At 44.2% G+C, this 13976-nt stretch overlaps 1 protein-coding gene across 1 annotated transcript in view; it reads right to left on the bottom strand.

Moving 5' to 3' along the window:
* LOC311231579 (calcium-binding protein 2-like) overlaps positions 1-13976 on the bottom strand; it is a gene marked incomplete at both ends in the record, with an annotated part of 159851 nt that overhangs the window by 34084 nt on the left and 111791 nt on the right. Inside the window, one exon of the mRNA XM_084318207.1 lies at positions 9202-9311. Coding sequence (XP_084174333.1) covers positions 9202-9311 — 110 coding nt within the window. The remainder of the gene's footprint in view (positions 1-9201; positions 9312-13976) is intronic.

Genomic DNA, 13976 nt, shown 5'->3' with positions numbered 1-13976 from the left:
TTGAATCCCACCCCTCCACCTCTGCACAACCCAGCTGAGCTCACAACGCACAGCCACAGCACCATCGAGCACTCCCCCTGCCCCCTCCACCTCTGCACAACCCAGCTCACACGCACAGCCACAGCACCATCGAGCACTCCCCCTGCCCCCTCCACCTCTGCACAACCCAGCTCACAACGCACAGCCACAGCACCATCGAGCACTCCCTCTGCCCCCTCCACCTCAGAAGAGCCCAGTGATGCAGCATCAGGAATAAAGGCACCACGAATAGACCCTGCTGACTGGCCATCTCCTCTAACTGATAAGGTAAGAAGAGAGTTAGTTCACAGAAGACCTTTCCAAATTAAAAACGGCTTCACATTTCCAAAACAAAAGGACGGCAGAAGGTGTCAACATAACCATTTTTAACAGTCAAAAAATCGAAAGAAGCTGGCTGATGTACTCATCAAACTTTATTTATTCTCGAAAAGACAATTGAGGTCACCCTCATTTTCAATGTCGTCGAGACTCCAAAAAGGAGGATAGCTTGCATGCTTCTGCTGCAAAATGTTTTCTAAGAGAGTGTACAAACTGAATAGGGAATTGTTAAAGGGTGGAAAAATGCAGGCCACTTGCTTAAGATCCATGAGGATAGCCAGGAGCACAATACCCACATGGCAGCATGGAAAGAGTTGGAGGTCCATTTTGCGAAAGGGCTGACAATAGACAGACAAGAGATGGCACTCGCTGAGGCTGAGAGAAACAGGTGGCTTTAAGGGGGTCCACAGACACATTAAACAAACCAGACAATGGCAAAGAGGTGGAGCTTTCAGAAAATGTTATTGGTAGTGAATAATCTGTGATGCAAGGGGGGGGCAGATAAAATCCTGCCTAGGGCAGCTGAGCCAATTGGTCAGAGCTGACCCTACTTCAGAATGTTACCTTTTAAAAGAGACCAGACTCATGCATGCGCTATAAGTATAAAGTATAATAAATCGCGAATTACTTTGGGTATGCAATCGTATTTTTTTTTTAAACTAGCCTAATTTTTGCCCGATCCTTTGGGCGCCATGCATTGTGCCCATCATTATGCCCTCTCTGCCACCGCTGTAAGCCTATGGAGATGTTTACCTTCTTTGCAGGGCTATAACTTTTTAAATATTATAGCTATATCTGCATTACTATGGCCCATTCAACATTGGGTATCTATCGTTCCGGATGTGGGAACGTTATATTTTTTCATTCATACATTGTTGTGTTAATACCGTCGAGAATGTTGTATGTTTTTAAGCTTTTCTGCTGTAATTCCAAAAACGCTAGTTATAGGCCCTGAAGCATATGATAGATTATCGATTGGCGTTTCTTTCCTATACACGCTATATTAGAAAATTCAAATGTATATGATCGGTATACATTATGCTTCATCATGCGCGAAGGAAATAATTTTTTATAATTCCTTGATCGTCAGTAACGGCTTTATTTAGTATGGGTTGATATATTGATCAGACTGATTGCAAACAAAGAAATGGACAATCAAGCTGAAAGTAACATTAGTTGCCTCTTACCGTTCGCCGATGAGACTGGAGGAAAAAGATCCCAATTATTTGCTAGATCCATTTTCGGTTTGTATGATGCAATAAACGCCGAAATCATATCGATTATTGTGTTTTGAAATCGATCCAAATGCACTCGAGTGTATATATTGATCCACACCACAATATGTGACTCGCCGTGACCAAACCCGATTTGATCCGCAAAGGGGGAGGTGCTCTGAAATGAACAAATGTCTTGCTGTCCAGAAAATCCCAAAAATCGAAATCTTGATTTTTTTTACATATTTGAATTGTCATTAATCTGTTCCCGTATTTGCCCTTAGTTGCAAACTTAAATACAACTTGTAAATGAGGTAATTATTGCTATAATAGTTCCACAAATTTTCTTTCAATTGAGGATAAAAAACTACACGAGCGGGCTTGGGCCTGTCCACAGGTAGCAAGTACATGTACTTAATAGGTGTTAACACACAGACGTCATTATTTAGCTCTCCTTTCTCAGAGAGAGAATAACACACTATTAATACACTATCTTAATGTTATAAGTTATAAGCAACGTAACGCAGTGTCTAAAAAAGATTAAAAAAAAAAGAGGCCTTGACCCGTTATAAAACGCATGTTTTAACTTAATTAAAAACCATTAAAACACAGTTAGAATGTTATGAGCGAACGAATTTCGTTAGGGTGCATTTTTTCCAACCTAATGGGTAAATACATCTAAATAACACTGTTGAAAGCTTGGCTGTGTCGACGTTACAAATGTTACAATCGCGCGGCTTGATGCTGCTGCTGCTGCTGCTGCTGCTTGGTGCAGCGCGAGGGGAGATGAGTCGAGCAGGGGAGGCGAGGCGCGCGTTAACCCTTTCACTGCCACACTACAGAAGCGCGTACCGCTTCGCCTCAAAGCCGTTTCTGGCCGAATTAGTCATCGAATCTTTATTTATTTTTTTTAATTCTTATTCAGAGGTATTTCGTGGCGATTTCATAATTTGTAATGTGGCAGCGAAATGTGTAGAAATATGGTAAAAAAAACAATTTATCCGTTTTTTTATCCGTCACTACCACACTACAGAAGGTTAACCTTTCACTACCACACTACAGAAGGTTAACCTTTCACTACCACACTACAGAAGGTTAACCTTTCACTACCACACTACAGAAGGTTAACCTTTCACTACCACACTACAGAAGGTTAACCTTTCACTACCACACTACAGAAGGTTAACCTTTCACTACCACACTACAGAAGGTTAACCCTTTCACTACCACACTACAGAAGGTTAACCTTTCACTACCACACTACAGAAGGTTAACCTTTCACTACCACACTACAGAAGGTTAACCTTTCACTACCACACTACAGAAGGTTAACCTTTCACTACCACACTACAGAAGGTTAACCCTTTCACTACCACACTACAGAAGGTTAACCTTTCACTACCACACTACAGAAGGTTAACCCTTTCACTACCACACTACAGAAGGTTAACCTTTCACTACCACACTACAGAAGGTTAACCTTTCACTACCACACTACAGAAGGTTAACCATTCATTACAACACCACAGAAGGTTAACCTTTCACTACCACACTACAGAAGGTTAACCTTTCACTACCACACTACAGAAGGTTAACCTTTCACTACCACACTACAGAAGGTTAACCTTTCACTACCACACTACAGAAGGTTAACCTTTCACTACCACACTAATTTTTTTATAAACTATCATGAGTCTTTTCCTTTTTCCTCTGGGTGTTGTGTTTGCAGTCACCAGACTCATTGTAATAACAAAGAGCCTCAGACTGGAAAGCTGCCAGGTGTTAATTGCCCTAGAGAGAGGGGGGCCATGGATTACAATGACTTCTGGGTAGTGTTGTAGTTGTTTCACTATTGTCACCGAATAGCCTGCTTGTCTCTTGAAGGCTATTATCTCTGAATACGTTTTGTGATAATCACCATGAATCATAGGAAGTAGCTTGCAAAGTATCCCACCAAAATGTTCAAGTGATGGCTTATTTTGAAGGTATGAATCTGTACTTTCATAATATGTAAAAGAAAAAAAAAAAAAATTGCCACTTCCGGTTTGGCGTGAGTGTAACTCACCCGACCATCCACCAGGCGGCGGTATTGAGGCGTTGCAATATCAGAACAGGCTCCGGCTGCGATCCGGAGGGAGGCTGGATGAATTATGAATGCCATGGCGGAAAAAATTAAATATTGATCCCAAACACGTGATACGCCATTGTTGGCGTTCAACGCATGGCGGGCAATAACGATTTACGCCGTTCTTGGTGGACAATGTGTTAAGAGGTTAACTCAGTTGTTAGCATGACTTGTCAAGATGAAAAGCAAGTAAAAAAAAAAAAAAGGCCAAAAATTCAGCAATGACCACTTATCACCAATAGATGTTGCCAAAACAAACAGACATTTTTATCTTGCAGATTAAACATGAATTGCTACTGTAGTTGGTCCTCCTAGGAAGGTAGACAAGAACAATGCCAAACATAGCCAGCACAATCAGCTGCATTATCGTGTAGAACAATACCGCTAGATCTTTTCAATCCACAACAGATGAAAAGGGGTTATCAAGTGTGTCCCAATTGTTTTAAATAGCTCTGCACACTTGGGCACTTGATACCTACTTGCCCACTATAGGCAAATGTACGTTCCACCTCGCAATACGTCACCAAAGTGTGTACGTACCCAAGCACACTCAGTCAAGTGTGGAGAAATGGGATGGCCCCATAGAAAAGGCTCTGTGTAGTTGTAATGTGGCTTCTGATTGGGCAGACCAGCACTTGACCTCCCTCGTCACCAGAGCTTCCTGCTTGAGCTTCTGTTTATATTTCGGCAACAGGAAAATGGCTGTGTGGTTTGATTCGCCAAACAGGGGTAGAGACTAAGGCTGCTTCCCATTCCTCCCCTTGGCCCTACGGCTTGGCCCTACCCCTCGAGTCACCCTTCAGAGCAGAGCCACAAGGGGTGAATTGCACTACGAAATGGGACAGCACTAGCACTCAGTTGCCGACAGCGTAATGATGACACAACTCACCCACACACTGACTCTTTACATTTCTTACAGGCAGCTTACATCAGAAGGACCATGACGCTTGCTCTGTATACCATGTAAATTATAATGAATGTCTTCAGTGTTTATGCTTGTATATAAAAAGGTTTTTGGTATCAAACTCTTGACATTTTGTGTTGTTATTTTGTAGCACAAGTTTAATCAAATGTTAGTCAGTTTCTTTATATTCATACAGTATGTCAGTCAAATAGAAAATTAATGGGTGAGACTATAATAAAGCATATAAAGCATATAATAAAACATATACAGTAGTACTACATGGTATTGCATGGCAGTATAGCGTACTACATGATACAACAGAATACGACCATGGTAGTACAGGGTACAACATCGTATTGCAGGTTAATACAGAGTACTGCAGTGTATTACATGGTACTGGTAGTGGTAGTACATATTAACTTTTTACTTCTAGGTTCTCTTGATATAAATTCTAGTAATTCGCATGTATATGTGAAGATAATACAAATCCACTGCAAATATTAACAATTGTAGAAAATACATTTTAATAAATTAATCCAATACAGTACCCACACTATTGTTCTGGCATTTTGTCAACCATGCGTTGAAACAAGGCCAAGAAGCAATCTGTTTTCCTCCCCCTCAAATGTATACTCTCTTTTAGAAACTCTGTCTCTTAAACAGTACTGCAAATTTGTATATCTTGTATGTCATAAATATCTGGATGTAACAGTACTGTTTATCTGTATGTCATAAATGTTATGATGAATTGAAAATGGGGGACCCTGATGTAAACAAGACGAAAGTCTTTCTCTGGTCTGCATCCCAAGTGTGTGTATTGAGCCTCATGACAAACCAATTACATAATCCAACATATGTGTAAAAAACGAACATATTCCAGTTGACTGTATATTTTTTAATTTGTTTTACGAAGAAATCAATACTTCCATTTGTCTAAATTACTGGTACCGCTCCGCCATTTTCTTTTTCTTTAGATTTGCGAATGGTTTGCAGTGCATTCTGGGAAATACCATCTCTCCCTTGAAATCGAGCCTGCATCGTGGCAGACTCCGTTTGTAGGGCCATTTGGAGGGCTGGAACGTCACTACCCCTTGATCCAAAGTTAAATGGGACACCCCTACACTTCGCCGGAACGCACAAAACGGAGCCGTAGGGCCAAGGGGAGAATTGCGACGCAGCCTAAGCCTTATAACCATCCTTGAATTGTGAATAACAATGATCGAGTGTCCTTTGTAAAAGTTCTGCATTACCTTCTTGAGGTGTGTGAAGTCTTAGCTTCAGAGCATTCAGAGTGCACTCTAGCCATTCTGGTTAAGCAGTAGGAGCAATGGTACAGTAGTTAATGGTATCAAGCTAACTAGCTAAACTTGCAGGCATGCAAGCTGACACTCAGCAGCAGTGAAAATACATCTTGGTCAGATCATGACTTGCCACAGCTTTTTTCTTTAATTACATGACTGCAAGAGGGATTAGGAGCTTAGACATTTAACTGATCATTCTAATTATATATATGCCATCTTCCCTTGTCACGTCTGTTATCTGAGTCGTTCAGAAATCCCTCTGGTGTTTCGCACCCTGTTCCAGAGGAATCGTGATGCTCTTCCTTTTAATCAGATCAACGCACCCTGAGGGCAGCATCCAGGTTTGCAGACTGAAGTTTGTTTATCTCCTCGTATACAGCAGCTCTGAGAGTGTCATTGTCTGCTAGGGGAGGATATAGACTACTATGAGGATGACTGAAATGAACGGACTCTCAGAGGAAGATAGAACGGGAGACATTTAATCGAAAGATCCTCCAAGCGGTAGTCCGACAGTCACCATCGGTCTTTATATCAAACCATTTGCTGGTGACCATGAATCGAAGCCTCCTCCCTTGCATTTGCTAGATGCTCCCGTTATGTCTTTGCGGTGAACAGAGAAGGTCTCAACTGGTTGGATAGCAAGGTCCAGCTTGTCAACATTTTCCCAAAAATTACATGACTATTCCTCCAAAAAGAAAAACACAGATTTGAACCATTCGAATATCTTTTTTTTATCCACTTTTTCTCCTCCTTTTTCAATTTTTCTCCCATCCCAATTTAGCCGTGCCAATTCTCCCCTCCCCTGTCATGAACGTTGCTCGCATGTGCCCCCCACTGGCCGGTTGTAGGGAGGATAGAAGCCTGTCACTTGTCCCCTCCGATACATGTGCAGTCACATCTTTTCACCTGCCAGCGCGGACTCTCATTTGGCGAGGAGTAACGTGTAGGAGGCCCCCGCTATTTTCCTGTCTCTGCTGTGCAGGCGCCCCAACCGACCTGTAGGAGTCGCTGTTTACAACGTCCAGATTACCACCCTTCGACTTCCCACCTGCTAACTCTGCCAATTGAGTTAGTATGACGGCCGGCCCAAGCCGGAGGCAACGCCGACAGCCGGATTCGAACCCGGTGTCTCTTGCGTTGGTGACGAGCGCAATGTCCGCTGCGCCACCCATCCGCCCTAACCATTCGAATATCTATTGTTGCGCGTTATGTCCAGATTGAGATCTCTCAGAGCGAGATCAAATTAATGAAAGTTTACTGTATATACAAACAACGTGCCTCAGAGCAAGGTGTGATAAACAGGGAACAATATTTTTTCCTTGACATGAAACGGGAAATAGTAATGAAACCATTGGGGACCTGGTTCTGTCACTGAAGTTTTACCCTGAGGGATGATTTACAAGTGCTATTAAAAAAAGGCCTACTTACATTGTTGACGCTATAGAACTTCCAAAGTGCTACCGTTAGCATTAAAAAAAAGAACAGTAGGCCAGCTCTAGTTTACATAGCTTGCACTTCACAAGTTTGCCTTCTAGTGACCAAACTCCAAGCGAAGTATTTCCAAACGGGGCCTTTTTAGATGACTCAGAGTGCAAGTCACTCTCCCTGCAGCCGAGTTGTGTTCTGAACTCTCTGCCACCATGCAGTTGTTGTGGAGTTATTGGCAAGTTCTTCAGCTCAAGGAACAGACCTCCATTTAATTTTCACTCTGCTAAATGAAAGTGACGTTGCATGTCTCCTGTCCGCTGTGCAGCGGGTTCAGGCCCAACGTGAGAAGTAAAGAGGAAGACAGCTGGGGGCTGTTTTTTCCCCCCACAATCAAATATTAATTTTCACAACACAGCCTGTCACCAATGTTTCTTCTTGTGTCTTGGGCTTATGTTTTTTTTGGCACCATTCCAAATGTTCCACTCCCTCAGCCAGTGTGTATCGACAAACCCATCAGGAAGCAGTCACAGACCGGCCAGTAAAACTAAACTAAAGAAATATGATAAAAGCACAATCCAGTATAAGCCCACAGGAAGGCATCAGGGGGACATAGCGTAGCCACGCCACCCTGTGTCCTGTGCCTTTGCACTTCTGAGCTGCTTGGTACTCAAGGCCCTCTTGAAGGTATACTTTAAAGGGTAGGGACAAAAAATGTATACTGCTGCGATATATCGTCGTACTTCCTATATATATAATATATTTGTATATTTTTTGGACAACAATCCCATTTTACTGCAATAAAAAACAGTGAACGGTGAACAGACTGAAAACGTCATCTTAAAACAGATAAAACATAAATATTTTTTATTGCGGATGGTAACACAGTTTTTCGTTGGGGACATACTTAATAGTTTGTATTAATCAAGTTGCGGTCAGTGTGTGGTAAAGAGGCACTATGGTATGACATGATAAGGTTTCATGTCAATTCTGTGAATAAATACATAATTCCAGCTTTTATAGTTACACAGATATCGTGCTGTATCATAGATGGAATTTCTCACAATATTTTGATTACCGCATATCGTGTATCGTGATATTCATCACAGTATTGTGTAGAATAATGTACAATAGTGAGAGTCCCCACACTATCCTGAACGTTGATTTATCTCGGGTTTGTGAAAATTTCTGTAAATTGGCCATCGTTAAACTCTCGGCGAGAAAATAATTGGTTTACACACATTTACAAAACCCTCCTTGGTCTGACCCCTCCTAGATGTTCCCCGTGTTAACACTTCCTTTGGTCAATCCTCCTTCCAATTTGCTGCTCCCAGTAGGTGGAACGAGTTGCAAAAGACTTGGACAAATTGGACAAATTGATCCCCCTCTCTACTTTTAAGGACTCTATCGCAGAGATGTTTACACACAGCTGCAACTGTCACCCAGCCTTTTAACCCTTTCACTGCCACACGACAGAAGGTTAACCCTTTACTATCACACAACCGACGGGTTAACCAGCTGTTGTGTGCCAGTGAAAGGGTTAACCCTCTGTGTATTCTCGCAGTGAAAGGGTTAACCGTTTGGTAGTGCGGCAGTGAAAGGGTTAACTGTAATCTGTTCTGCTTCATGTCGTACATACCTTGTCATGTTATTTGTCTGTTTGTTTAGTGTGTGTTTTTGATTATTTCCCTTACCTCTGTGATGTACTGTACAGTATGTATCATCTGTCTCTTTTCTATTTACGTTTTTTGTCCCCTTTCCCTGTTACCCTTCGAGGGGACCTTTTGTCCTCTCATCAGGCCGTTGTTGTAAATAAGAATGTGTTGTTGACCAGCCTGGTTAGATAAAAAAATATATATATATATAATTTCTCACCTGTTTGAAGGCACTGCGGAGCTCCTTCAGCCCGACCATGTGAGCCGTCTCAGCCAGCATCCTCGGACCCATCAGCTCACAGAAGTCCTCAAAGTCCACATGGCCTCCCCCTGCAGTAAGACACCTTTAAGCCCACATGGCTTCCCCCTGCAGTAAGACACCTTTAAGTCCACATGGCCTCCCCCTGCAGTAAGACACCTTTAAGTCCACATGGCCTCCCCCTGCAGTAAGACACCTTTAAGACCACATGGCCTCCTCCTCCAGTAAGACACCTTTAAGTCCACATGGCCTCCCCTGCAGTAAGACACCTTTAAGTCCACATGGCCTCCCCCTGCAGTAAGACACCTTTAATTCCACATGGCCTCCCCCTGCAGTAAGACACCTTTAAGCCCACATGGCCTCCCCCTGCAGTAAGACACCTTTAAGCCCACATGGCCTCCCCCTGCAGTAAGACACCTTTAAGTCCACATGGCCTCCCCCTGCAGTAAGACACCTTTAAGACCACATGGCCTCCTCCTGCAGTAAGACACCTTTAAGTCCACATGGCCTCCCCCTGCAGTAAGACACCTTTAAGTCCACATGGCCTCCCCCTGCAGTAAGACACCTTTAAGTCCACATGGCCTCCCCCTGCAGTAAGACACCTTTAAGTCCACATGGCCTCCCCCTGCAGTAAGACACCTTTAAGTCCACATGGCCTCCCCCTGCAGTAAGACACCTTTAAGTCCACATGGCCTCCCCCTGCAGTAAGACACCTTTAAGTCCACATGGCCTCCCCCTGCAGTAAGACACCTTTAAGTCCACATGGCCTCCTCCTGCAGTAAGACACTTTTAAGTCCACATGGCCTCCCCCTGCAGTAAGACACCTTTAAGTCCACATGGCTTCCTCCTGCAGTAAGACACCTTTAAGTCCACATGGCCTCCCCCTGCAGTAAGACACCTTTAAGTCCACATGGCTTCCTCCTGCAGTAAGACACCTTTAAGTCCACATGGCCTCCCCCTGCAGTAAGACACCTTTAAGTCCACATGGCCTCCCCCTGCAGTAAGACACCTTTAAGTCCACATGGCTTCCTCCTGCAGTAAGACACCTTTAAGTCCACATGGCCTCCCCCTTTAAGTCCACATGGCCTCCCCCTTTAAGTCCACATGGCCTCCCCCTGCAGTAAGACACCTTTAAGTCCACATGGCCTCCCCCTACAGTAAGGCCTTGTCCAGACTAAAAACTATTTTGATCTTTTTGTTTTTGTTTTTAAAAAGGTTTTCGTAAAAACGAAAACATCTCAAGATAATAAGTGCGTGCCACAAATTTACAAAATAAATGTCTTTCCTGTTTTTCACTCTTTTATTTTGAAAACCGACCGGAAGTGTTGTCGATTGTTGTTTTCGATAACTTGTGTGTCCGTATTATGTGGGGGAAACCTAATGATGTCATTCCACCGGTGCCGCTCTACCCTATCCCGGCAGTGGGGGAACCCTTTGAGAGGGTTATCATTGATTGTGTGGGTCCGCTCCCTAGAACTAAGGCAGGTAATAGTTTTCTTTTGACCATTATGTGTGTCAACACACGCTTTCCCGAAGGACAGTGTCACAGGCCTTGGTGAGATAATTTTCCGTGTTCGGTTTACCTCGCGTGGTTCAATCCGATCAAGGTACGAATTTTTTATCTCGTATCTTTTCGCAGGTTTTGAAACAGCTGGATATATCACATAGTTTCTCTAGTCCATACCACCCGGAATCACAGGGGGCGTTAGAAAGGTTCCACTCCACGCTGAAACCTATGCTTCAGGCGTTCTGTCGTGACACGGAGGATGATTGGGATGAGGGGGTTCATTTGATGTTGTTTGCCGCAAGGGAGGTGGTGCAGGAATCTTTGGGTTTCAGCCCTGCAGAGTTGGTATTTGCGCATTCAGTTAGGGGGCCGGTCAAGTTGTTGAGGGAGAAGTGGTTGGGGGAGAGCGAGCCGAAGAACCTATTAGACTACGTCTGTGGCTTTAGGGAAAAGCTGAAGAGGGCATGTGACCTGGCGAGAACAAATCTGATTGACACACAAGAACGGATGAAGGGCTGGTATGAAGGGAAGGCTCGGGATAGGACGTTTGTGCCAGGAGAGAGGGTGTTGGTATTGCTGCCGGTAACAGGTTCCAGCCTACAGGCTCGGTTTAGTGGGCCGTATCGGGTTAGGGAAAAGGTAGGGGAATTGAATTACCTGATCGAGACACCGGATCGTGGGCGAAAGACCCGCTTGTGTCACTAGGCCGGATAGTTTTCCATTGCCCAGAATGGAGGACTGTGTCGACAGGGTGGGGAGCTCGTCTTACGTAACCAAGCTAGATTTGCTGAAAGGGTACTGGCAGGTGCCACTTACGAACCGCGCTAAACTCATTTCTGTGTTCGTGACACCTGACCGTTTCCTGCAATACACGGTGATGCCGTTTGGGATGCGCAACGCGCCTGCGACCTTCCAGAGGTTGGTTAAATGTGTGCTATCGGGCGTGGCTAGTTGTGAGGCCTACCTCGACGACCTTGTCATTTATTCTGACGATTGGGAGGGGCACATGGCTAGTTTGCGGGAGGTGTTTGAACGGCTTGTTAAGGCGAACTTGACATTAAAACTGGCCAAGTGTGAGTTCGGCAGGGCGACCGTCACCTACAGTATCTTGGCAAGGTAGTGGGGCGGGGGGAGGTCCGCCCTGTCCACTCTAAGGTGGAGGCTATACTTGGCTTTCCAGAGCCAGCTACACGTCGGGATCTCCAGTGCTTTCTGGGGATGACGGGGTATTATAGAGGGTTCTCCCCTTACGGATCTATTGAGCCCAAAGATCCTGTTTCAGTGGACACCCTGGTGTTCCTTCGCGTTTCAGCAATTGAAGTCGATTCTGGTCAGTGCCCCTGTCCTCGCAGCGCCTGTGTTCACAAAATCTTTCAAGTTGGCTGTGGATGCTAGTGAGCTGGGCGCAGGCGCAGTGCTCTTACAGGACGATGACGGGGGTATTGAACATCCAGTGTCGTATTTCTCTAGAAAGTTTAATGTACACCAGCGGCGCTACTCGACAATCGAGAAGGAGGCATTGGCTTTGATTTTGGCCCTCTCCCATTTCGAGGTGTATGTTGGTTCATCTCAGGTACCGGTTAAAATATACACCGACCACAACCCATTAGTCTTTATAGGCAGGATGCGGAATTCGAACCAGCGGCTAATGCGCTGGAGCCTTTTCCTGCAAGCCTTGATATTGACGTGGTACACGTCAAGGGCAAGGACTACTATCACAGCTGTAGTCGGTGGGGGGGGGGGGGGGGGGTTGTGCTGTTTGTCTATGGGGTTGTGTGGGCAGGGTTGCTATTTCGTTGATAATGATTTTGCTCTGTCTTCCAGGGGTCAGGAGTGACGAGGAGTGAGGCTGCCCATTTTTTCTCGACCACTGTTTTCCCCTGCTGATACTGTGTCCTGTAATTAGGGTGGGCTGTACGGTCACACGGAATGTGTTGGGGGTTATGGCCGTCTATATAGGGGCTGTTGGTACAGTAGTTGCTATTATTAGTATTAATATTAGTATCATTGTCCCATGATTTATTTATATATATATCTTTTTGTGTCTGGTTGCTTCTCTGTTTATGTTCATTCCTCCATTACGACTTGGGGTTATGGCCATAGATTTGAGGGGGGGGGGGTATTATGTGTGGGTCTATGTTTGTGCCCTGATCAGGCGCTCCTAATGTGATTCGTCATGTCTATAGTTCTCTGTCGTGGTGTTGTAGTCCCTATCGTTCTTCCCCCAGCTGTACCCACTTACAATTAACCCAGGTGTGTCTTGTCTCGTCATCCCCTCATGTATAAGTATTCTGTCTTCCCTTTAGTCTGGTGCTGATCCTGTCTGTGTAGTATGTGTTCTTGTCTGTCGTTACTTTAGTCATTCTTCATTTCAATCCATGGTAATTATTTTATTAAATATTTTTTATAAACTACTTTGACTGCCGTCTCCTTGTTGTGTTGCATTGACTCGACATCGAGCCTAAATAATGTCAATGACAACATAACAGTCCGGTTCTGTGCTTTTGAGTCAACGCTAGTTTTCAACGGATAGGAGAGACACACACTGCGGCGCGAGTGCAGCTTCACAGGCAGCCGGTGATGAGGAGGAGGAAGAGCTGTGGATTTTAATCGGCAGGAGAGAGAGAGAGAGAGAGAGAGAGAGAGAGCTCAAAGCCGTATATAATATAATAGCCCGATGGTGCGGTCAGAGGCAGCTCAAACTACCCGTGTTATAATAAATTAATTGATTGATGTTTAACTTGGCCATGTGTGTGTCCAGTCCTTTCGACTAGCAAATGTTGTCTGTATTTAACGTTACCTCAGGATACCACTGTCTTATTATATTTAGTTGGTTAGCTATTAAGCTAATGTTGTTAGCATTGGATAGCATCAACGCTAGCTGGCTACAGCTTAACACCAGCCATGGGAATACTATTTAATAAATTATGGAGGGTTTTTAATTGTCAAGGTAAGAGGATTTGTCATGATCAACTAAAGGCGTATGCTATGGAACAATATGTGCTTGGGTTTTCAGAAAAAGGCCAGCTATGTGATGCTAATTATTTAGCTAATATTGATAGCATAGCTTGCTGGCTACAGCTCAGCACCATGCCATGGGGATACTATTTACTAAATTATGGAGGCTTTTTAATCGTCAAGGTAAGAGAGGATTTGTCATGATCAACTGAAGGGGTATGCTATGGAACAGTTTGCTGCAAAAGCCCAATCAGGCTCAATAGCTTCTGCA

Source organism: Notolepis coatsorum (genome assembly GCF_963971535.1).
Source record: "Notolepis coatsorum genome assembly, chromosome: 7".
In the NCBI taxonomy this organism is placed as follows: domain Eukaryota; kingdom Metazoa; phylum Chordata; class Actinopteri; order Aulopiformes; family Paralepididae; genus Notolepis; species Notolepis coatsorum.
This window is presented reverse-complemented; position numbering and strand designations above follow the sequence as displayed.